General features: G+C 36.9%; 1 protein-coding gene across 4 annotated transcripts in view; it reads right to left on the bottom strand.

Annotated features, from left to right (window-relative positions):
* The window catches only part of C10H11orf49 (chromosome 10 C11orf49 homolog), a 170604-nt gene extending 147286 nt beyond the window's left edge, over positions 1 to 23318 (bottom strand). The window contains exon 1 of one of the 4 annotated variants that reach the window (XM_032488623.1): positions 23167 to 23318. In XM_032488623.1, coding sequence (XP_032344514.1) covers positions 23167 to 23212 — 46 coding nt within the window. In that variant the 5' untranslated portion in view covers positions 23213 to 23318. The remainder of the gene's footprint in view (positions 1 to 23166) is intronic. The other 3 variants (XM_032488625.1, XM_032488624.1, XM_032488626.1) reach the window with 3 other exon arrangements.
* Between the last annotated feature and the right edge of the window lie 2251 nt (positions 23319 to 25569).

The following is a 25569-nucleotide window of genomic DNA, read 5'->3' as shown; positions in this document are numbered from 1 at the left end:
GTTTCATACTGACTCAAAGTGTTCTGCTTATTTATCTGTTAATATCCTCAACTAAATTACAATAGAGTTGAAGATATTCCTTTATTTGTTTAATAATTATTCAATACCTAAGAGCATGGTCCTTGTCCTTGAGAAGCTTATTTACCATCTATTAGAAAAGCAGACATACAAATTAACAATACAGTATGATAACTGTTACAAAGGAGGTTTACAAAAATTGTAAAAAGAGTACCATTGTCTGTCTGGGAGAAAGCATTTCAAAGGATGTGAAAGAATTTTCCAGGTGAACAAGTGGAGGGGAGATATTTAATACAGACATATCAGCACATGCAGAAGAATCAAGATGTGAAAAGCATGGTAGATCTGGAAAGCTACAAATAGTTCAGTATTGCTAAGAGATAAGACTGGACAGCATCATCATCATAAAGGGTCTTATGAAGAGCACAGATTGCAGAAAACCACTGAAGGATTTTGAGCAGCTAGTGACAATCAGATTACTATTTCTGGAAAATCACTCTGGCAGCACTGTGGAAGGACTGGAGGGAAAAAAATTAGAGGTACAGATACAAGTAGAGCAGCTGTTAAAATAGCCTAGGGCAGAAACATTAAAGGCCTGAATTAGGAAGGTAGCAATGGGAATGACAGATCAAAACAAAAGAGGAAGAATCAATGGAAGTTGGTAATCAGTTGGATATGAGAGGTAAAGGATGGAAAGGAATTTAGGATGATTTCTTGGCTCTTTTCTTGGGCATTTGGGAATATGATGGTTCCATTCAGTAAAACCAAAATACAGGAGAAGTGTGTATTATATCCCTTATGTATCTTTTGCAGTATCAAGCATAGTGCTGAGCACACACATAGTCAGCTCATTCTGTTGGCCAACTGGCTGCCTTGAAAAAAAGACCACAGAACCTTCTGCCTAATGACCTCAATTGGTTACTCTCCTAAATTTGACATCAATCATCATGCCTTGATAGGATTCTTGGACACAGGATAACTAAAGTGGACTAATTCTATGTATCTGCCCAAAAGTATAAATGAAGGGATCAAACTAATGTACCAATCTGAATGCTCATTGATGTATCCACTGATCTAGGGTAGGACATGCTAGGATAGGATAGAGTGTTTCCAGACACAATCCTAGCATCTGAAGAGATGTACTATTATCTTTAATGCTGGACCATTGTTATTTTATTTTAGTTTGGTTTTTTCTTTGGTTTTGGTAGGGGCTAGATAATTAGGTTTATTTATTTATAGAGGAGGTACTGGGGATTGAAACCAGAATCTCATGCATGCTAAGCACATACTCTACCACGGAGCTATACCCTCCCCCTGGACCACTGTTGTAAACAGGGTAAGGTCTTAACGACTTTCATAACTTGAACAATAATATTCGTAATGCCCCTGAAAGTTTACTAAATACTTTCACGTACATTATCTCATTGAACCTTGCAACAAACCTAGGAGTCAGATAAGGCTGGGATTATTATCTCAATTTTACAAATGAGGAAATTGCCCAAGGTCATACAGTTTATAAATGGTAGAGCAAAACTTGAACTTTAATCTCATAAATTTAATGAGATTAAATCTCATATTTTCCACTGAATCATAGAGGGATAATTCTTAGAAAAATTCTTAAAGATATTCAGAAAGTTTAAAACAACCATGATTAATTTAATATTAATTAATTATATGAACATAAATTACCATGATTGCAAAATAGACCACAAATCAATGTCTTGGTATTTCATAGAACTTGCATAAAAGCTTTTAAAAACTAATTCTTCCACTTACCAGCTGAGGAAGCATTGTTAAATTTTAGAACTGATGACAAGACCATTTCTTTGATCCTGCATTTTGCACTAGAGAAGAAAATGAACAAATGAGGGGCAGCACATGAAGTAAGAGGTAGCAAATGGGAAGCAGAACTTCTCTTTAATGGCCTCTTTTCTTTGGACAACCTAGGTCAGATCCTATCCAGTTCTACCTGTTGGTGGTATAAGACATTTCTGCAATTGCTACCAGTAATCTCTTAGCAGAAAGTTATGCTGCTCAAATAATCCAACTCTTTTTTAAGGAAAGGGGAACTGACAAACAGTGAATTGATCCCAGGCCTGAATTGCCATCCCACAGAGAGGTACCCAGGCTCAATAGCCTAAGCAAGAGTCTTGTTATGAGACCTGGTTTCTAGTCCTTGTCTTACAGATGGCTCCTTGAGGCACTATGCAACGTATTTAAACCCTCGCCCCCAACTCAATTTCCTCATTAGATTATGGGGGAAAAGGATACTTTTACTCTCCAGAACTATTTGGAAGTCTGATTAAGCATAAGTGAACATTTTGCTTTTATAATATTTAATATAAATAGATCCAGAGAATGAAATTACTGTATTCTCTTCTACTTCTCTGAATTTATACTTTGTCTTTACAAAATAAAATGACTCAGTTGAGAACCTCATTATTGGACTTAGTTTTAAGGAAAAGGTTAAACTGAGGAGAAAGATATGAATGGTGCTTGAGGGAGAAGGAAAAGATCGCAGAAACTTTATTTTCAGTTTCATTTCCTTGAGATTATAAAAGCATAGAGCTAATAGCAACCTTATTAGGTCATCTAGTTTAATACTTTTTTTTTAATTAGGACACCAATATTGTCATTGCATTTGAAAACATTACTTAAATACAGAATTGCTTTATCTTAAAATAGAATGTATATATCTCTGTGGTCCCTTCTCATCTTCACCAAAATCCATAGGTTTATATTGGAGTTCCACTTTTCTTTGGTTTATTTCTACATGTTTTTTCACATATATATATTTAGTGATATAATATTCCACTATATTAATCTATCTCAGTTTGCTTCTGGATTATTCCAGGTTTTATTAAAGATATTGTGGCTATAAACATTTTTATACAATTTATTTTCTTTTTTGAACTACTTCCTTAAGATATATTCCCAGAAGTAGGGCTTTAGGATCCAAAGATAAAAGTCATTTTTATGGCTCTTTTTATATATTGTCAAATTGCTCATAGAGACTATACACCACCTTCAAGAAAAGGAGGACACTAATTTCTTTGCAGACATTTTAATATAAAGCTTTTTGTTTTAACTAACTCTAAAATATCTTAATTTGCAAAGCTGAAATTATCAGTGAACCTGAATATTTAGTTAGGTTATCTTTCCTCTTACGTGGGCTTTATAATTTAGTTGTAAAAGCAACACGTGAACAATATAGAAGGGTATAAAGTAAAAAGTGAGGCTTCCTCATTTGTAAGCACTCTCTTAATTCAATTTTTCAGAGTATTCACTGTCAACAGATTGTTCTACATCTTTCCAGAACTTTTTCTATGTGTGATCATCCATATATTTGCAAATGTTTGTTAATTTGTTTCTTTTTTTTTACAAAATGTAATCACATTCTACATATTCTGTAACTTTTTTTGTCACTTAATACTTAACATACATCCTTCCACATCAATTTATCTAACTCAGTCTTTCCAACGGCTGCATGGTAATACCTATTATAAAAATACCATGATTTATTAACCATTTGCTTACTGATGGGCATGCAGATTGACTCTGATTTTTCCCTTAATGAATTTAAAGTATTTTAATATTGTAATTCAACTAGAATTCACTGCACCATATGGTATGAAGTGTGAATCTAAATTTATTTCTCCCAGATTCCTTCCAATTACCTCAACTAATGAATTTTTCACATTATTTTGTTACATTGAGTTTGTCACAAATTAAATGGATATGTACTCTGACATCTATTTCTGGGAACTCAGTTCTACTTCACTTGCTTATTTTTAGGTTAAAAACTAACATAATTTTTAAAAACTTTCTATTTAAGTATAGTAGTATACAGAAAAGTATGGATTTAAGTATAGTAATACACAGAAAAGTATGAATTTGCATTTATAATCAGCACTGTAGACAACCTCTTAGAGCCTCCTTCCAGCTTTAAGTACCCCAAGGGTAAATACATATATTGGTTTTTCCTGTTTTCTAGATATGAAATCATGTAGTTTTTTGTGTCTGGTTTCTTTCATTCAACATTAAATTTCTTAGGTTCATCCATACAGCTATGAGCAGTTGCTCATTAATTCTCACTGCAGCGTTAATATTCCATTATTGAACATGCCACGATTTATTTATCAATTTCCTTGTTGACAGCAGTTTTTTCAGTTTCCAGTTTGGGCCTATTATGAATGAAGTCACTATGTGCACTCTAGCAAAAGTATTTTAGTAAATTTATGCCTGCATTTCAGTTAGTTCTATGCCTAGAAGTAAATGACTGAGCCATAGGGTATGAGTATATTCAGCTTTAGCATATACTGCCAAAGAGCTTCTCTGGTTTGCAGATGGCAGCCTTCTTGCTGCATCCTCATGTGGTGAAAAGACAGATTATCTCCTTTGTGTCTCTTCTTATAATCTCATGATGAGGGCTCCACCCTCATGACCTAATTGCTTCCCAAAGGCCCCACCTCCAAATACCATCACATTGGGGATTAGAGCTTCTACATAGGAACAGGGCATAAGAAAACTTTCAGGTGATGAAAATGTTACATATCATAACTGAGGTGATGATTACATGGCTGTATACATACATCAAAGCTTATTAAATTTTACCCTTGTAATTGGTGATTTTTATTCTATTGACTCCCCACCTATTTCTACTTAACCATCATTTAAGAGCACCTAGGGTCAAAAACAAACAAACAAACAAGAAACAATTAACCCAGTTGTAAAGGAAAGTCATTTTTAAAATACCCTTGTGATTAGGTACTTTTAAATTATACTCTCCTTATCTCTAATTTTATTGCATTGTAGCTTGAGGATGTTATATATAATTTCTGCCTTTTATTAACCAAAAACTTCTTTGTCCTGTGTATACGATAAATGTTCACAAAAGATCCATATATCTTTAATTCTCAAAATTTTCCATTTAGTCTTTTCCTAAGTGTTTTAATTTTATCTTAGTGTTTATAATGTCAGATTTATCAAAAAGAGATACTAATTATACTTTCTTCCAAAGTGAAGACAAATAAAATAATATACCTAAATGTACTTTGTAAATAATAAAGCACTGCACAGTATCAGTTATTTATGTTTTGATGACAGTCTAATTCACTTAAATTTAACATAATATTTGTTTAATTTATGCTTCATTTACTTATTCATTCAAACATTGTATGGAAAATCTAGTACACGCTAGGCACTGGGAAAAATGAAAACAAACAGAACCATTTTTTTTTTTTGTCCATCAGGAGACTAACAAGCAAACTGAGAACTACAGTATAGTAAAAACTATAGTAAAGGTGTACCTTTAAGATGGAAACCTAGTCCAAACAGAAATAACCCAAAAAAGTCTATTTGGAAGAGGAGAGAGTTGAGGTGAACCCTGAACAAGTAGGAACCCATCCTAATATTCATATAGAATCTCAAGGGACCCTGAATAACCAAAATAATCTTGAAAAAGAACAAAGATGGAGGACTCATCCTTCCAAATTTCAAAAGTTACTACAAAGTTACAGGAATCAAAACAGTGTGGTACTGGCATTAAGATAGACCAAAAAAACCAAAAACCAAAAAAACAAAAAAACACCAATGGAATAGAACAGAGAGCCCAGAAATAAACCCTCATATAAATGTCAAAGGATTTTTGACAAAGTTGCCAAGACTATTCAACAGGGAAGGGCAGTCTTTTCAACAAGTGGTGATGGGAAAGGGGATCTAAATACAAAATGAATTCAAAATGGATCCAAGACCTACATGTAAAAGCTAAAACTATAAAACTGTTAGGATAAAAAAATAGGTATAAGTCTTTGTGACTTTGGTTTAGATAACAGTTTCTTAGACATAACACTTAAGCATAAGCAACCAAAGGAAAAAAAATAAAGAAATTGAACTTCATAAAAATTTAAAACTTTTGTGCTCCAAAAAACACTATCAAGAAAGTGAAAAGAAAACACACATAATGGAAGAAAATATTTGCAAATCATATATCTGATAAGAGTCTATCTAGTATCCAGAATATGTAAAGAACTGTTACAATTCAACCCAACTGAAATAAAAAGACAACCCAACTGAAAACAGGCAAAGCATTTGTATAGACATTTCTCAAAAGAAGACATACCAATGGCCAATAAACCCATGAAAAGATGCTCAGTATCATTAGTCATTAGGGAAATACAAAGAAAACCTCAATGAAATGTCACTGTACACCTCCTGGAATAGCTAAAATAAAAAGGACAAATAATAACAAATGTTGGAAGTGATGTGGAGAAATTGGAATCCTCACACACTGCTAGTGGGTAAAATGGTGTGGCCACTTTGGAAAACAGTTTGGCAGTTCCTCAAAAAGCTAAATATAAAGTTTCATATGACCCAGCAGTTCCACTCCTAGGTATATACCCAAAAGGAATTTAAATAGGTGTTCAAACAAAAACTTGTACACAGCTATTCATAGCAGCCTTATTCATAGTATCCAAAAAGTGGAAACAATCCAAATGCCCATCAGTTGATGAATGAGTAAACAAAGTGGGTATACCCATATAACCAAATACTATTTAGCCATGAAAAGGAATGAAGTACTAATACATACTGCAACATGGGTGAACCATAAAGGCATCTAAGTGAAAGAAACCAGACACAAAAGATCACATAGGATATGATACAACTGTTTATATGAAATGTCCAGAACAGGCAAATCCAGACAGCAAATAGATCAGTGTTTGCCAAGAGTTGGGGATAGGGGAAAATGAAGGATGACTACCAATTGGTATAGGTTTTTGTTTTGGGATAATGAAAATGTTCTGGAATTAGATTATGGTGGTGGTTGCACAATCTTGTAAATAGACTGAAACACACTGAATTGTATAATTTAAAAGGGTAAATTTTAGGTTATGTTAATTATATCTCAAAAAGGAAGGCACACTCATAAAAACAAAGAGTTAAAGAGGGTAGAAGATAAGAGATGTCAAGAAAATTCTGAAAGATGGAAACGGACAAACAAGTAATAACTATTGTAGTAGACTAAAAGAAGCTAAAACTTAAGTGGCTGTATTAAAAGAAAGATAACAAGAAGTAAGCCCACCCTCTTACATAATACCAGAAAGGCTTAGGAACTATACAAGAACCTCTGATGGCATGGGTATAAAGAAAAGTAAAAACAGAAAGTTGGTGTTATGGACTGTATGGTGCATGCCCCAAAATTCATATGTTGAAGCACTAACCCACAGTGTGGCTGTATTTGGAGCAAAAAAGTAATTAAGGATAAATGAGTTCAAAAGGGTGGGGCCCTGAGCCAAAAGGATCAGTGTCTTTATAAGAAGAGATACTAGAGAGCTCCCCTACATAACATGTACAAACCGAGAAAAGCCAAGTGAGCACACGGATAGAAGGAGACTATCTACAAGCCAGGAAGAAAGTCATTACCAAAAACCAAGCCCTGCTAGACCTTGATCTTGACTTTGCAGCCTCCAGTACTGTGAGAAAATTAATTTCTGTTGTTTAAGTCATACAACTTGTGATCTTTCATTGTGGCAGCCTAAGTTAACTAATATAGTTGGGTGAAAAACCTACATAAGAAGCAGTTATATTTCTAGATCCTGTCCCCAACCTTACATAGCAAAGTTACTATCCTTCCTTCACTCAGATATTGATATTAAAGGTTTATTCTCTACTAAGGGGCTGAATCACTAGGACATTGAACATGGGCACATCAAGAACAGCTGAAGATAGAGATGCTCAGATGATTACATTAAAGTCTACCTACTGATCTGTAAGACCCTCCCCTGCTCAGCACTTAAACAGATATCCAAGAAGCACCAGAAGCTTTAGGAAAGCTTCTTTTATGAAAAACACATCAAAAATAACAAACAGAAATAAAGAAACTCAGAAGAAAAAGAAAACTCAGGAGACTTACACATAAGCAAAAAACCAAACCAAACCAAAACACAAAACAAAACAAGAAAAGAAACACCACAATTAATATTCTCAGAAAGGCAAGATAAAATCTTGTATTCATGAACTCATAAATAAAAATAAGTGAATAGAAATTTAAAATATAATAGTAGATATTTTTAGAACTCAACAGAATTGGAAAGGTCAAACATACTCACATAAAATACAACAACCAAAAAAATATGGCAAAGAAGAAAGGTAAGAAAATTAGAGCATGAATCCATAAGGTCCAATGACTGAGTAAAAACAGTTCCAGAGATAGATATGAGAAAATGTCAAATATACAATTCAAGAAAACTCAGAATTGTAGGATATAAACTTCCACACTGAAAGGGTCTCAAGACAATGAATGAAAGAAGATCCAAGCCAATGGACATCTTGAAGAAATATCACAAATCTGAACGGCATTCAAATTCTCAACAGCAATATGGAAAGCTAAAAGATAAGAGAGAAATGCCTTTAAAATTCTAAGGGAAAATTATCTCCAACGTAGAACTTTATACCTACACCAACTATGAATCAAGTGTAAAGGTAGTACAAAGACATTTTCAGGGCCACAGGATGCTCTAAATTTTATTTTGCACGCACCCTTTCTCAGAAAGCTACTGGAGGATGCAACCTAACAAAAGCAAGGCATACATAAGGAAAAAGGAAAACAGAGGCTTCAGGAAATATGGAGTATAACTTGAAGCAAGTAATATCCATGATAGGGATAAAGGATTTAGAGAGCAACCAGGCCAGATTGGAGCAGGAGGACCAATCAGGTGAGGGAGTACTCCAGGAGAGTTATCTTGAAGAAAATAAACTGAAATTTAGAGAATACCTGATGTTCCTGCATGAACTAAGAGGAGACAACACTTTGGTTGGAAAGTTTGGGAAGAAATTAGAGATAAGTTCATAGGAAATCAACCAAAGACAAGGTAATGATTAACTCCAGAAAAGAAAAAAAAAAAAACTATTAAAAAAGGGAAATGTAATCATAGTATACAGACAAGACTAATGTATACATACCTTTTCTTAGTGATAACAAACACTGAATATTGACTTAACCAAAAATCCTAATTTTGGGGGGAGGAAGGGAAGTTAAATGGTATAAAAGCACTAAATCCATCATAAGAAGTCATTTGATAACATCTAAAACTGAAAAACCAAGAAGAGCAGTGTAAGCAAGTTATTTAAAAATATGCAGCAGAATATCAACAGACATACTGAAAAAATTTGTAAGTAGTTTCCTCTGAGGAGTTGGATTTGGAGGTGAGAAGTTTGTGGGTTATGGTACTGCTGTGTTTTATTAAAACTTTTATAAATCTATTTGATGGATAAAATTCTGTAGCTAATAAAAATAAATATTAAATTAAAATTTTTTGTTCTTTTTGGATTCCCTCTCTTTACCCATTATTTGCAACATCTTGTTTTCCTAGAACAGTTTTTCAGTTGTTTCATCTAATTATTACTTTGTAATATTTTTGTATTTTCTTCTTTTACAATTTACATAGTCAACTTTGTTCCTGTTAATATTCTTTGTTGCTTCTTTTTTTCAAAGAATTTATGTATCCTTACTTCAAATATCTTAATGCTGTTCAGAATTTTTGTACTTGTCTCTAGTTGAGCTATTTTCTTTCCCACAGCAAGTAATATAAATTTTCTTTGTTCTCTTATAACTTTCACTTTTGTTTCCCTAACTCCAAGGAGATAACCTTGAATCTTATTTCAAAGACAAAGACGAGGTGGTCAGGTAAAGAACATCAACCTTCAGCTCCATTTCTAAGTAAGCTCCTTCACTGTCCTTACTATCTGTCTCTGCTGTTCAAATACACTTACTTCTTGTACAGCCAGGATTTCTTTCTTTTTCTTTTTTATTGATACATAATTGACAGACGACATTATATTAGTTTCAGGTGTACAACACAGCGATTCATATTGGGATATATTGTGAAACAATCACCACAGTAAATCTAGTTAACATCCAGCATCACCACACACAGTTACAATTTGTTTTTCTTTGTGATGAGAACTTTTAAGATCTACTCTCTTAGCAACTTTCAAATATACAATACAATATTATTAACTATACTCACCATGCTGTACAATAAATAAATCCCCATGATTCATTTATTGTACAATTGGATCTGTACCTTTTTCCAACCTTCACCCATTTCACCTACCCTCCAACCCCCACCTCTGGCAGCCACCAATCTGTTCTCTGCATCTGAGTCCAGGGTTTTTCATGATATTAAATATTAAGTACATATTAGTGAAATCATATGGCATTTGTCTTTTTCTGTCTAACTTATTTCACTTGACATAATGTCCTCAAGGTCCACCTATGTTGTTGCAAATGGCAGGATTTCTTTCCTTTTTATTGCTAAATAATATCCTTGTAGACTTGTTTTAAGACCATTTTGGGACTAGATTTCTCACATGGAAATTCCTGCTAATTGAGAAAAATCTTGCTAATAAATTGCTTTCAAATATAATAAAATGTTTGTCCACACTAAATGTAACAATAAAAGTGACATTATATTATGTTTTATAAATACATAATTAAACCTTTACCCATACTTTAGGGTCAATAAATATTGTTTAGGTATCAAATATTTTCAAAGATCTCAAAACAGCTTACAGATTAGGCATAATGCCTATAGAGCCAAATGGAGAAATACGGCCCTGATTCCCACCTCTGAAAACAACCTTGCACCTCTGCTCTTGATCCAGGAATTCCCTCCCACCTCTTTTGAGAAAGCATTCCATCATTTAATCATCCTGTTCTTCTCCTGGATCTCCCCTCCTTCCTACAATGGCTCCCTTTCCATCAGCTGATAAACATACACATCTAAAAACTTAAAAACAACAATAAACTCTCCCTACTCTTGCTATCACCCCCTCTCCTCCTGCCCCAACCCACCAAGTTTCTGGAAACAAACCTAGCCTACCTATTTTCTCAGTTCCCTCACCCTTCCCATTTACTCTTCAATCCAGGAAAATCTGGCATCCTGCCACACTACTCCACTGAAACTTCTCACCTAATGCCACTAGCAATCTCTTTTGCAGCTCTTATCATATTTGACCTCTCTGAGGCCACTGATATCACTGAACACTCCCTGCACCTTGAAACTCATTCCTTCCCCAGGTTTCTGTGGCACCACCTTTTCCTTGTTCTTCTAAATCTCTTACCAACTATTCTCAGCGGAGGAAGATAAATATCTTTATTGTAAAACTAGTTCTCTGGAGACAAGGTTTAGATTCCTATAATGGGTCTCTAACTCCCACTCAAAAATTTTTTATTTGGCAGCAAAGTAAGCCCCAACACCCAGCAACCAACACAATAATAAAGAACTAAAACCCTAACATTACATTGCTCACTAAAGTGTAGAAAGAGACCTATTCTGATTAGTTGGAAATGTTTACAAAGGACAAAGTGATATAAGAGAAGTGACAGGAGACAAAGAGTTAAGAAAGAAAATAATAATAAAAAGGGAGCAACCAAGCTCAGTGGTAGCACAAGACAGAAGAGTGGAGAGCAGAGATAAGGGATAAAATATCTAAGAGGTAGAGGAAGGCGAGGAAAAGTCAAACACCCATGGTACATCTGTGCTTTGCTTCTGAATAAGGGCAAGCAGCTACCAACAATTCAACCACCCTGAGTGGGAGAGACATCTCCCCTGCACATACAAGATATGGCAGATTACTGTTGCACCCCCCAAATATGCGCTCCTATTCTTCTTATACACGATTGTCTGGTTGGACTTCAATTCTCAGGCTCCAGTGCAATTAGCTGGGGTTTTAGATTAAGTTCTCACCTATGAAATGTGAGCACAAGTGATGGTTCCGATGTCTGCCTTACTTTGCTTAAAAGGTGTTTGCCCTGGACTCATTCCTTCCCCTTTTCCATTCTGTAACTAGAAATGGCTACAACTGAGATGTCCTCGGAAACCCAGTGTTTCAAACGGCATGGCTGCCCTGCTCGCCTGAAATCCTACGATGGTGTCCTAGAGGAGATCCTGTCTTTCACCTCTGGGACTTGGATTAAGTTAGAGAGAAATAAAGTTCTCTCTTGTGTGAGCCATCGCACTGGCAAGGGTGGCATCAGTGGGGGATCTTTTTACAATTGCTGCTCAACCATCACCCTGAGAGATCAGTGGCACAAAATCCCATAAAGTACAAAACCTCAGGGTACCTCAACAGTTTACTGACCTACTAGGAAACACTGGTCTGGAAAGAGGAGAGTTTTAAGCATGGGGGAAGTTCTTATCATTAACTAATAGCTATAAAATCAGATTTAACTGACATGGATTGAGTGGCACCTAAGCCACTAAATTTAGAATCAGAAGAACTAGAGTTAAATCTTAGCTGCACTATCTGCTGTCTATATAAACGATGGAAATTTTACTTAAGTTCTCTGAGTCCCCGTTTCCTAACATCCACCCTCATGAGTAAATGTCACAACATGTCTATAGTACAATATAATAAATGATGTTTAAAATAATGATACCATATCATCAAGAAAATGTAAAATTATGTTCTGTATATTATACCAAAAAGTCCAGGGAAAATATCACATGTTCTGAAGAAATTTCTATTAAAATATTAGTTCGTTAATATTTTATGAACTTTATAGGGACTGAAAAGGAAAGAGAGCCTTAAGAAGTAGGACCTGAGAGCAAACTAGCTAACAACACGGGCTTTAGAGTCAGATAAACCTCACTGAAGCTTCACCTCCACATTTACTAGCTTGGTGACCTCGGGCAGGTTACATAACCTAAATTTCAGTTTCCTCATGGAAAACTGGGGATCAGGCTGGTACCTATCTTACAAATATCTTGTAAGGACTGAATGATATTGCTGCCTATCTCCAGACCTCCTGGATATAAGAATGACTACAGCTGGGATACCAAGAACATCTATTTGAATATATTTCCAACTTAAGACAGAATTTGGGGGGCTGTACTACTTAGAAGTTGGAATAATATTTATGTATAAAGGAAAATGTAAGAGAAATAATCTCTGGTAATGGTTAAGAATTTAAATGAAATAGTGTTTCCCATTTTGTGACATCTAATAGAAAATGAAATCTGGGAAGTGAAGTTACCTAAATGCTACTATACTTGGAAACAAAAGATGAAATTCTAAACTGGAAAATTAACCTGAGGGGTCTTCTCGGGTTGTGTTGCCTAAAATCTTATGAAAATACCAACAAAAATGGAACCAGGGATGTCAGTGATAATTTTGTCATTTAAAAATACAAATTATTTTCTGGTGTTCCTTCTCCTCTAAAGATAACAACCAAGGCTGTTTTTATTACTTGGCTGAGTTTAAGAACTTTCCAGTTAAGGAACCCAATGTCAGGTCCTTCAACAATAATTATTTTCTCTTAGCTACTAAGAAATGATAAGAAAAGTTCACAGTGTGAGACAAATCAATCACTTCTTTTCCTTATAATTTTGTTTCTTCTTTAGAAACATGAGATCAAAACCAAATATTTACTGGAAGAACAAAGGTCAAAACAGTGCCTACCTATGTCCAGACATGGCAACAGAGATAAGCAAGACTCCAAAGACTATTCGTAGGCATAACCTTGAAGAGAAAAAAGGCAGGGCCATTCTTCCTGGAGACCTAACCTATTTTCTTCTACCTGTATTTTCACTATCCTCTACCATGCCAGCCCTTGAAGATAAGGCAAATGACTGATGGCATATGTAAGACTTTATAAGTTAATTATGTGCACAAGTATCAGGTTTGGAGGTTTGCAGACTACCAAGAAAGACAATCAATTTTAGGTCTCATTAAATAGTTTACATTAAGATACTTGACATATATTAATTAATTCATCCTCTCAACCTCCTGTGCGGTAACTTTTATCAACTCCATGTGTTGGGGAAATTTGATCAAGGAGAAAAATAATGGTATTTTCTATTTACAAAACACTTCTCTTATAAAGAGCTCGACATGTTTATCTTCTCAATCTTCTAACATTCCTGTGAGGTAGGTGGTAATATTTTCTTTTCTTATATGTAAAATGCTATGGCTTAAGGAGCTTAATGACTTACATGGTAGTGTGTATTTACCCATTAACTACAACATACTGCTTGGGATTAATACTAGACCATGGACTCAAGTCTGAGCTGCACATGATTCAAAAGTGTCAAGCTTCTAGTTTTCTCTACAGCCATCTTTCAACACCTCACATTCCAAAAAAGACTGGGGTTATGCTTGCTGTTCAAGCTCATGTGCTTGCTGTTTATAAAGCTTATTATCATTTCTCTAAACTGGACTATTTAAGTTTTGCCTAAATGCCTGAAAGCTAAGTTATTTTTTTGTTTACTGTCTGTGCACTAGTATTGTAAATGATGTCATCAGGAATGTACAAAACTCTTCAACAAAGCTTCAGGGCCAATAAAAGCAACTCACTTGGGGAAGAGTGTGTTTCTTCTTCTTCCCCAACCCCCGCCCCCCCCTTTTTTTTTTGAAGTAGGCATCACACAAAAAGATGACTCATTAAGCCCAAAAGAGTTGACTGTGCCATGTAAGGGCTTCTTATGCAGCCTCCACAAAGAGACCTGAGTGGCAGCATAAGGCCTCCTCTTCTGTGCATTTTCCTCCAGGCAGAATGTGCATTTGTGTGGCTACATACACAATTATAATCTCCCCTGAAAGGCAACTCCTTCCATATGACAGGCTGAACAGTGGCCTGAGTGCTAGCCTCATGTTGCCAGTGCAGTTAACATGCTGAAATACCAGACACATTTAATCTCTCCTTTCTGAAAAACTAAGATAGGACAGAAGAAACGAAGCTGGAAAGAACTCTGCACAGAGAGGAGGCCAGCCCAAGCGCCCTAACTCACTTTCTCAAGGGCTGAGCTTCTTTGTGTGTTGCCTACTTATGTGTCAATTTGCAGGACTTTAGGGCATGAGAACCATGGAGCCGAGTCGTTCTGGCAGCCTCTCCATTTGACAAGCAAAGCCAGAGACATGTGGCCTTTTGGTACATTTCACATTCAAAAGTGTTATTGTTTCAAGCATGCCTGTTTTAAAATATATAATTTTCCCATTTAGCGCACATGTTGTATGTAAGTTGGTCACTGGAGTTCTGCCACATGATTAAAAAAAAAAAGGCAAGGCCTCTAATGCAGCCCTACCCCTGCCAGATACCTCTGCTTACGGGGGGCCAGAGAGGCCATCCCAGGTGAGAGAAGTCTGAATTTAACAAACACCTGTATGAAGGACTGGGCACAAACAGATTTCTGTCCAAGATTATAGAAACCAAAGCTTGTGTTTTATCACAATTACCTGTAATCTCCAGGCCAGATAATAGTATTAACAAGACCTTGAGCTACACAATAGGACAGCTGGAAAAAGGCTCTTACTCTCTCCAAAGAACAGCACTTTTAAAAAGCTAATTCAAGGAAGAAAAAGAAAGGGCTCTGAAAGTGCCTTCTCAAACAATATTTACTTTTACTGGGTTCCTGCTAATCAAACAAAACTTAGTCAAAAGCTTTTATGAAAAATACATTGGATGATTTCAGCAGTAATTACTTTGTTTAAAGAAAGGTGCTTAAAAGAAAACATAGCTAATGGGATCAGTAATTTGGGAAGTTCAGATGTGTCTGGGAAAATCCCTCCTCTCTTTGATAAATCATTAAAATTCTGCTCAGAGAAATGTGTTTTGACTTGAAATTCCTATCATAGACTGAGCTATTTCCTAAGGCCCGTAGGGAAGTAGTTCAAGGGCATCCCAACACAGAGGACCCAGGGATCAGTTGACAAGGGTAATTCCAGTCTTAATCAAAGCATACTACTCTGCTCAAATGAAGACAGGATCTCAAGGAGATGCCCCAAAATTGTATAAAATTTCCTTCCTTCATAAAATACCATTTTAAAAATGGATTAAATCTTACTGTTGTGTAACCAAAACAAAGAAAATATGGTATCAACCAAGAAACTAAATTTACTCATTTATCAAACGTTGTACTTCTGCAAATAATAGTGATCCTCAACTTTTGGACAGCATTAGGAGGAACAATTTTGATCAGTCATCCTTTATTTGTCCATGGAAGGAGGGGGAAAAAAGCCTAGTGTCTCTCACACAGTAGGAATTCAATAACTACTTGTTGAACTGGATTCCTTTCTCCTATTTGAAAAAAAAAATCATTCTGTTACTTAAAGCAGACTATTCATTTAACAACTGAGCACTTAACTTGGGCCAAGCACTGTGCTAGATTTTGGAAATACTGAGAGAATAAGTCTGCCCTTACAGCTTACATTTTAGTAAGAAACAGACCATAACAATATGCAAATAGATAGGCAAGATAATTGTGGTAAGTGTTAAGAAAGACATAAACAGGATGATGAACTAGAGATAAGCTAATGGATCACTAGTCTCTCCTGATCTACTATTACCACTTTTTAAAACTTTAATTACCTATTCAGCTTCCTAAACTTACTCATTTACCAAATGTGGTATTTAAAACAAATACAAGTGATTCCCAACTTTTGGACAGCATTTGGAGGAAAGATTTTAAGATTACTTGAATACATAAATAATAAGCAAGTTAAAAAATTTACAGAACTATTTTTAAACCCAAGAATGACACTGACTTCATCCATAATCAGTTATCCTGGAGAAATGGGGGTGGGTGAGGGTCAACAAACAACATGCCTTAGAATGCACCCACTCTTATCCTCCAACAAAAAGATATTGATCACATTTATTAAGTAGCTTATAGAATCCTTGGAAAGGTGAAAGAAACAGAGTCTAGGCTGAACCTCCAGGAACAACTCCCAAAGGCACATCCCAGAACTGGGCCACCTAGGGAACTGCTCTGCCCCTGCCATGACCAGCAGTGACAGTGTAATAAACTGCTGACCAAACTGGGAAAGCACTAAGATACCTGCATACATACAGTTCACCCACTCTGAAACGGCACTTACTACATGGTCATTTGGTGTTACAATCATTTATCAGTATGTCCCATCTCCCATCTATGGCATAAGTTCCTATACAGAGGGACACTTTATATTCATGCTTTGCTTTATAGAGAGAAGGTATTCAGGAAGGAAGAAAGAAAAGAACAACTAGGAAGAAAAGAAAGGAAGGAAAAGGGAGGAAAAATAAAGGAAAGATGATATTGTGAATTACTATTTAAGGGACCAGTTTTATACATTATAAACCTAGTTTCCAAAGATTTAGGAGGTCAGTGTAACATCCATAATATTATTTCTTCTCCTTTCTGAAACAACCCAAGCACTCTAAAGTCCTAAGAGTATTTCTGTTAACTTGTAAATAGCAATGTTCCCTAGCACAGGGTTGGGTTTGGAAGGTTCACTAATTATATTCAAACAAAAATAAGTTTGCTTATCAGGATTCATCCAAAAGCAGAAAAAGAAACTCTGTCTGGCCGTAAGACAAGTAAATATCATGTTCTATGATATCAGCAAGTGCAAAAAAAAAAAAAAAAAAAGGATTAGTAACACTTAAGAATCTCCAGCATAGAGTCACATGTTAGAACCTTTGCTAAGGCTTGAAGAAACTCTCTTAACCTCATGACTGAAGGGACTATAACAGTGACTGTTAGATGTTGTCTTAGTCCAGGTTCTCTGAGAAGCAGACAACAGGACAGGATCAGACATGCAAGAGATATACTGGGGGAAAAGCCCAGAGGGGAAATGGAGAGGGAGCTGGAAGAGGCTGGGAGAGCTGACAGACCACAATGCAGGTTTGACCCTTGTAAAGAGACAGAGACTGAGAGTATTAGAGTGCAGTACAGTGGGAGTCCTCAAGCCAAAGTCACCACCAGAGAAGTCACATTTCTCATAAAAGTGGGTCTCTCCACCCAGTCATCTGCTGGGAGCAGCCTATGGGAAGTGTGACCTCAGCGTGAACAAGCTGTTGGATTGAGAGCTGGGGTTGGGAGGCAGTTCCCCTCCTTTCCCATCCCCGTAGGAGATCTGAGAGGCACAATTTCATGGCTGCCACAGACATATTATATATTTTTATAAAAGCATAGCAATAATAATACCAGCTAATCTTTATTGAGTACCTACCCAGGTGCCCTAAAAGGAAAGATATCTTACTCATCTTTGTATATCCTCTTTTCATAATGTAGGTACAGTATAGCAGCCAGGCATTGCTCTAAAATGTATTGCTTACATGTACAGGGTAAGTTCTATTATTATCTACATTTTGCAGATAAGGAAACTAAAGCACAGAGAGGTTAAGTAACTTATTCAAGGTCACACAGCTACCCAAAGTACAAAGATTATTGTCATTAAAACTCTCCTAAGTGGCTTCTTTTTAGAAGCCACTGCCTGCCTGCCTTTGAGAGATGAGTCCAGTGGCAAGAGAGAACTGGAATTTTACTATTCCCTAATTCATCCTGGCTCCTAGGATGCCCCCTCCTGGTAGAAATGTTAAATTAAGCCCCTGGAGTCACCTGTACTTACTGCAAAATCCATGTAACTTTTGCATGCAGGTCTACACAATCGTTGGAGCCTCATTTTTGGAGCTGCTCGGGGTATTCATAGCATGGAGTTTAACAATGTGGACTCTGGAGTCAGGCTGCTGGATTAGAATCCTGCCTCCAGGACTTACTAACTAGTAATTTAACACTTTTGCGCTGCAATTTCCTCATATGTGAAATGGAGATAAAAACTGAAATTATTTTCATGTGCATTAATATATGTAAAGCACTTAAAATGTTACCTGGTACATAGTAAGTGCTTAATAAGTCTTAGTTATTGTTGTTAGTGGCTCACATTGGGGTACTCTGAAGTCAGATTATTCATATTCAGTTTAACACATATGTATGTATACATGCCTATATTGTGAAAGGCAGATATACAATGATGAGTGAGATATAATTCCTGGTCTCAGGAAACTTATTTGCAACTAATGAACCGTTTAAGAGCTTCATTCTTAAAAGGGAAGCAAAATTCACTGCCCTTTGTGGGCAGCAGATGTTTTGGTTTATTTTTATCTCCTTGGTAGAGAGGGAAAAACAAGAATGGAATCTGATAAACCTGGGTTTGAATCCCTTCTTTGCTATGCATCATCACCTATGTGGCTTTGCACAAATCAATTATCCTTTCTAAGCCTCAGTTTCTTTATTTGTAAAATGAGGAGATACTATTAATAACTACTAAATAGGACTAATAATAATACCTACCTTATACGGTGGCTGTGAAGATTCAATGCGTGAAGGCACAGTGCTAGGTATATATGAAGTGCTCAAAAACTATAGCTTAAAAATAACTATCCAGTTTACTGTGATTCCTCTAAAAGTACAGTCTCCAAAGAAGACTCTGATTTCCTAGAGTTATCTATTATGCCAATCCACTACCAACCTTAGTGAGAATAAGCAGTTTCCATAGAAACAGAAGAGGCAAATTGGAGCATGAGAAAGCATGCACCTCACCATATTAGGTGGGGTAAAATAATAAACCTCACACCCTCATGCTTATACTCAGGTCAGCATGTAGGTGGTGTGTTTTGCAAACCTGGGACCAGAACAGGCTGCCCTTCGGCTCTGGAGAGCTCTCCACACCCAACCAGACACACAGACACACCTCAGCCTCTGGGAGAAGCTTCCCATAAGTAGCTTTCATAAGACTGGAAACTGTTCAAGGGCTCTGTATTTATTTCATCTCCTTACCAGACTCTCTCTATTCAGGCCTGGGCATTAACACAGTTTCTATCACTCCATTCTGATGACTGAAGGCATGAACATCATTCAGCTGATTCTGTAATGATGATCTTAAGATCCCAAACCATTCCAGGCCATGATTACAGGTTCCTAATCCACAAAGTCAGTGGGGAATGGATCAGTTTACCCAACAAGATGAAAGATTGTTTTTTTCACTAGTGGTCAAAAAGGCAAATATAAGCCCTGGCTAGCAGGTAGAAAGGGAAATCTGCAGATATTCACTGAATAGGTATCCCTGCAATTTATACCATAATACTAAAAAGAGGTCTCCAGAGATACTTACCAAGGGATATTGAGCTTTCACTTTTCTGTTGCACTGAATACCTACAGCTTTCCTGTGTCTGAAATTTTCTTTTTTCTATATGTACTTTCTTCGCTAGGTCTACACATGTCAGTGACTATAATTTGATAAAAAGAAGAAGGGGGGAGGGAGGGAAGGGGAGGAGGGAAAGAGAAGAAAGGAAAAAGAAAAGAAAAGCCAGAAAACCTCCACAGGTGTTTAAGTTTTCAAATCAGAAAATACTTCATTAAACTACTAATGACCTCCCCCTGCAAAAAAAATTTCATTAATCTATATGGGGTGATTTTCAGTGGTCATTAAATTGAAGGTGAATGCTTCAAAACAGTAACAACATTCTTCTAAAAGAGACCAAACTGTGGTGGGTAGGGTTGTTCTCAACTAAAGACAAAGGCATTTCAGCAGAGTTGTGTGGTTTGACGAACCATGAGGAAGCCAGTGAGCAGTACGACCCTGCTTAGGGCAGTATGAATGTCCAGACAGTGACTGGGACAGAAAGTTAAGACACTTAAATGTGCAACAGAATCTGATGAAGCAATTTGTCCAGAGTTCAAAAATTTGGTAAATGGCTAGACACTAAAGCTTTTTCAATCAATCCGAAACTCTGATTCTGTTTATAGATTCGTTTTCAACATTGCCACTGGATTAGCCTTCCTGAAAAAGCCACTTACAGAGGAACCACCAACTTCTACTCACCAAAGCATCAATATATTAAATATGTCAAGCCTTCGACGCATATAACTTAAATATGTCAAAAAGGCAAACATTCAAGGAACTGAACAATGGACTAAGCTTTTCAAAACTTCATAGATTCATTAGTACTGGGTAAACAAAATACATAAAATCCTTAGCAAAAGTCTAGGCATTGTTAGACACTATTATTATTCATTGGATGCCAAATTATCTGTGATATAATTATGATATTTTGGCTGATTAATAAATGTTGTCAATTAATCTCTCTCTCCCTCCCTCTCCTCTCTCTCTCTCTATACACCTTTCAAAAACCAAATAGCCTTTAAACTTGGTGAAAAGATGCTCAACTTCATAAAAGAAATGCACATTAAATCTACCCTGGGGCTATTTGTCACTTACAGGTAGAAAATATCTGATGGTTTGAGTTTGATATTGTTTGTTGGAAAGATTATGCGGAAACAGGCATTTACTTACCTTGGTGGTGGCAGTGTAAATTGGTACAACCTCTGTGAAAGACAATTTGGCAATATCTATCAATATTTAAAATGCATATACACTGACCCACCAATCTCCCTTTGTGGAATTCATCCTTGCTGCTATATTAGTGATGGAACAAAATTGCAGGTTATTCAGTGGGGTATTTTCAGTAATAGCAAAAGGCTAAAAACAACATGTCTACCAATGAATAACTGGTCAAATAAATTATTTAAATACTATATTTATTATTTATGTTGCTAAAATTTTTTTAAAAGAATGAGAAAGCTCTCTACTGATACAGAAATCACTCTGAGGTATAGTAAATGAAAAGTGTATTCTCCCTTATATACATAATAAACTAAACTCTGGAAGGATACACAGGAAATCAGTAATAGTGGTTACTAGTAGGAGGCTGAGGGTGGATGGAAACTGGCAGATGGAGGGAAATGGGTTGGAGGAGACTTCTCACTGTAAACTTCTTTATATTTTGTAATCTAGTTTCCATATTACTAATTCAGAAATTTAAACTAGAACTGTTTTTCATTAAAAAAAAAAAGTGCATAGAGGCTTTCCACTGTTATGGCACTGCTTTAATCTATTAAAAGTCTTGCAGATTTAAAAATATGTGTAGCATACATCCATACAATTGAATATTATTCAGTGATAAAAAGAAATGAGCTATCGAGCCAGGAAAAGATATGAAGGGGCCTTAAACGCGTATTTCTTAGTGAAAAAAAGCCAGTCTGAAAAGGTTACATGCTGTATGACTCCAACTATATGACATTCTGGAAAAGTAAAACTTGAGAGACAGTAAAAAGATCAGTGGTTGTCAATGGTTGGGGAACAAGGGGAAGGATGAACAGATAGAGCACAAAGGATTTTTAGGGCAGTGAAACTATTCTGCATGCCACTATAATGGTGTATACATGACATTATGCGTTTGTCAAAACCCATAAAACTACAACACAAAGAGTGAACCCTAATGTAAACTGTGGATTTCATTTAATAATAATATATCAATATTGGTTTATCAATTGTAACAAGATGGTTTTTTTGTTTGTTTGTTTTTTGGAGGGGAAGGTAATTAGGTTTCTTTGTTTTATTGGCAGTACTGGGGATTGAACCCAGGACCTCAGGCATGCTAAGCACGCACTCTACCACTGAGCTATACTTCCCCTCAACAAGATGTTAATAGCAGGGGGAACTCTGAGTGGGAGGGAGAGAGAGTATATGGGAGCACTCTATAATATCTGCTTGATTTACTATAAACTTAAAATTGCTATAAAAAAAGTCTATTAATTTTTTAAATGTGTGTGTATACCTACATGTATATGTAAATGTCCTTTTTTTCATTCAGTAAATGCTTTACACGCTGAAGGTGCTACAGTGTGTATAAAGTAATACAGCCACAGCCAAAGTGGTAAAAAGATCAGGCTCAGGAGTGGACAGATTAAGTTCTGATCCTAGCTCTACAATTTTCTAGCTGTGTGGCCTTATTTGTGCAAGTTACCTCTTCAGCCTCAGTTTCTCTGTCTGCAAAATGGAAGAAAAACAGAGTTTCCTCCTAGGGCTGTTGTGAAGATTCAATAAAGAATCCATGCAAAATGCTTAGTTAGCATAGTGTCTCTTGTAAAAGAAACTCTCAAAAATGTTAGCTGCTGCTATAACGGTTCAATGATTGCTCACAGAACGACTGATGTGGCACTTCAAGGTTCCAGGGTCACTCCACTAGCAGCATATTAATAATACCCCCAGAGGGCCCCCAATTCTCAACTCCAACCTATTTCACTTTGAGCACAATCCACATTGCTTGAGCACTACCCTGTACAATTTAGACATTCTTTACTCCCAGATACTGTTCTCCTCCTCGCTGGGCCTCACACGTTCAGGCCCTGTACCGCTCCCCGCTCCCCGCCCCTCCCTAGCCCACCCTACCCATTCCCACTCAGACCCTACCCCCGCCTCCTCCCCAGACCCTGGCCTAATTCGTCTGCACTTCTTTCCTTCCCCGAAGCTGAAGGAAGCGCCTACCCAGATACTCGTAGTCCGGTAGGGCTAGGCGCTCTGGACTCAGCATCCTTTGACCGGGGTAGCTCCAGAGCGCCAGCTCTCTGGCTTCCGGAAGCCAGGTCTCTGGCTCCCGCCGTTGCCATGGCACCCACGAGGCGGGAGGAAAGGCGGGAGGCAGAGCGGGTGTCACGCAAAGAGCCTCCGTATCGCAACGCCAAGCTTGCCGCACTAGTTCCGGTAGCGGAAGTGGTCGTAGTTTCTTTGGACTCCCTTTCTTGAGGAGTTGGTTTTAGAGGAGTTTGAGATGCAGAAACTATCATATTTCCCGGTGTCGAAAAATTATTGCCAGCCCTCAATATATATCCGCAATTTCTGAATTTCATAATTATTCCTGCTTTTACAACTGTTACCTTAATTCACAATAATTGCTCCCACCCTTAAATTCCCATAAACATTTAATATCCCGTTACCTATTTTTATCTCTTTATTATTTACTGTCTGTCTTAAATTATTACAAAGTGCTTTCTAATGCGTATACCTTGACTGCTCCTTGAGATCGGGGATGCGTCTTTTCTGCCTAGGACAAGGCTGGGCATCCGTAAGGTATTCATGAAGTCCTCTATGATATCATTGACATTTCCCCTAAAATTCCTCCACCTTTATAGCCCCTCCTTCAACTCTTATCCTTTGCTCTTTGGTACCCTTCCCAAGTGTTTTTGTTTTTGTTTTTGTTTTTTTGTTTTTCTTACTGAGACACTTCACTTCTTGGGGGGACAGGATGCACAAACAAGAACACCTATTGGGGTTTTCCCCTCATATGCCTAATTGCTCTCTTTTCCTTTAAGAGGGGAGAGCATTAATTGGTTTTTGACTTCCCAGATACCTGCATATTTCTCTTTTTGCTCCTCTCCACTCCCAACACAGGTTAGTGGTGTGTGGCACTTGCCACAGTTCAAACCTAGTAGAAAAAGCCACTCTGTCTTCACTTTTTTAGTTAATTCTCCCCAACACAAGGTGAGGTTTTGTGGAAAGAAAGAAAGAAAACAAAAATCATTCTATCAAAGGAATGATTGGGAAACCAGTGGACCACCTACACTGGGAGGAAAAGGAAAGAGGAGGTTCTTCTCTTTGTGTTCTGAGTGATCTATTCTTAGCCTCCTCCAGCAGAAGCTTCAAACCTCCTAATTCTCCCTTTCCCTTAAAATTGTATATGCGTCTCATTTCTAGGCTCCTGTGAGTCACTCTGAGTTTGGCTGCGGTAAGGATAAAGGGACAGAGCCAAACTCAGAGCAGCATTTATTACCTTGAAGTAATAAATTTACTAATTTGGTATTTGATGTGAATCTGCAAATCTGATAAAAATATCTGCCTTCTTCCTCCACCCTCGCCTCCACCCCTGCCTCTTCCCACCCCATGTACCTCAAGGTATGGGAGATTCATAACTTTCACCTGTGGCTTTTTATTATATTATTAATAAAGTATATAGAATGCTAATTATTAAGGATTATAATTTCATTTTGTTTCCGAGCAACCTGAAGATATTCCCAGATCATTTCATTTGTCCTTGCAAAAACTTTCTAGTGCACTTCTCCCTTTTCTAAGTAGGGAAACTGAGGGACATGTCAGGAAAATGACTTGTGTAGCATCATCCAGACAGTCAGTGGGAGAGCTGGAACTGGATTTCAGCGATCCCAGCCTCCAGGCTAGTGGTCTGACCACTAAACCACACAGCCTCTTTTTAAAGGGTTTGTTGGCTTGGTTTTTATTTATTTATTTTTCCTTTTGCTCTGCCCTGCCAGCAACTGGAAGTTTCCAGATAAAAAAAGAGAATTCTGAGTGCAGGCTGAACATTTGACATCCTCTTATTTGTGGAGCGTTATCTTGGGACTTGGAGGGTGCTGCTGTTGGGGTCTGTGTGGTGGAGCTGGGAAGCAGCCCCAAGAATATAGCTTTGTTTGGGCATTAACCCATTTGCGGTTATAATAATGATAAGTTTCAGCACCAGTGGCGCCTGACTGTTAATGACTCAAAGAAAGCTAAATAAGAACAAGATGTCATCTCTGGAGCAATTTGTAGGTTTTTCCTACAACTCCATCCCTTCCATAAAAATCCTAAGGACCCTTATATTTAAAGTCAGTCTTCCACTCTTAATGTCCTAAACAGTCCATTGAGGAGGAAGACTTAGAAAGGGGCAGGTGGTTGCTAGGCAGGTTTCAAGAAAATTTGGGGTTGCACAAAAATAGTAGGTAGCCTTTTATTGGTAGTAGAATTACTGTTTATATTTTTCTTCTTCATACTTTTCTATATTGTTAAATTTTTCTATAATAGGCATACATTATAACCTGAAACCAAACAAACAATAAATGAGTGGCTTGAAAATCTTTAAAAAGCTTTTTAAGCAGAAGTGATGACTTTCACAGACAG

This window comes from Camelus ferus, chromosome 10, assembly GCF_009834535.1.
Source record: "Camelus ferus isolate YT-003-E chromosome 10, BCGSAC_Cfer_1.0, whole genome shotgun sequence".
In the NCBI taxonomy this organism is placed as follows: domain Eukaryota; kingdom Metazoa; phylum Chordata; class Mammalia; order Artiodactyla; family Camelidae; genus Camelus; species Camelus ferus.
This window is presented reverse-complemented; position numbering and strand designations above follow the sequence as displayed.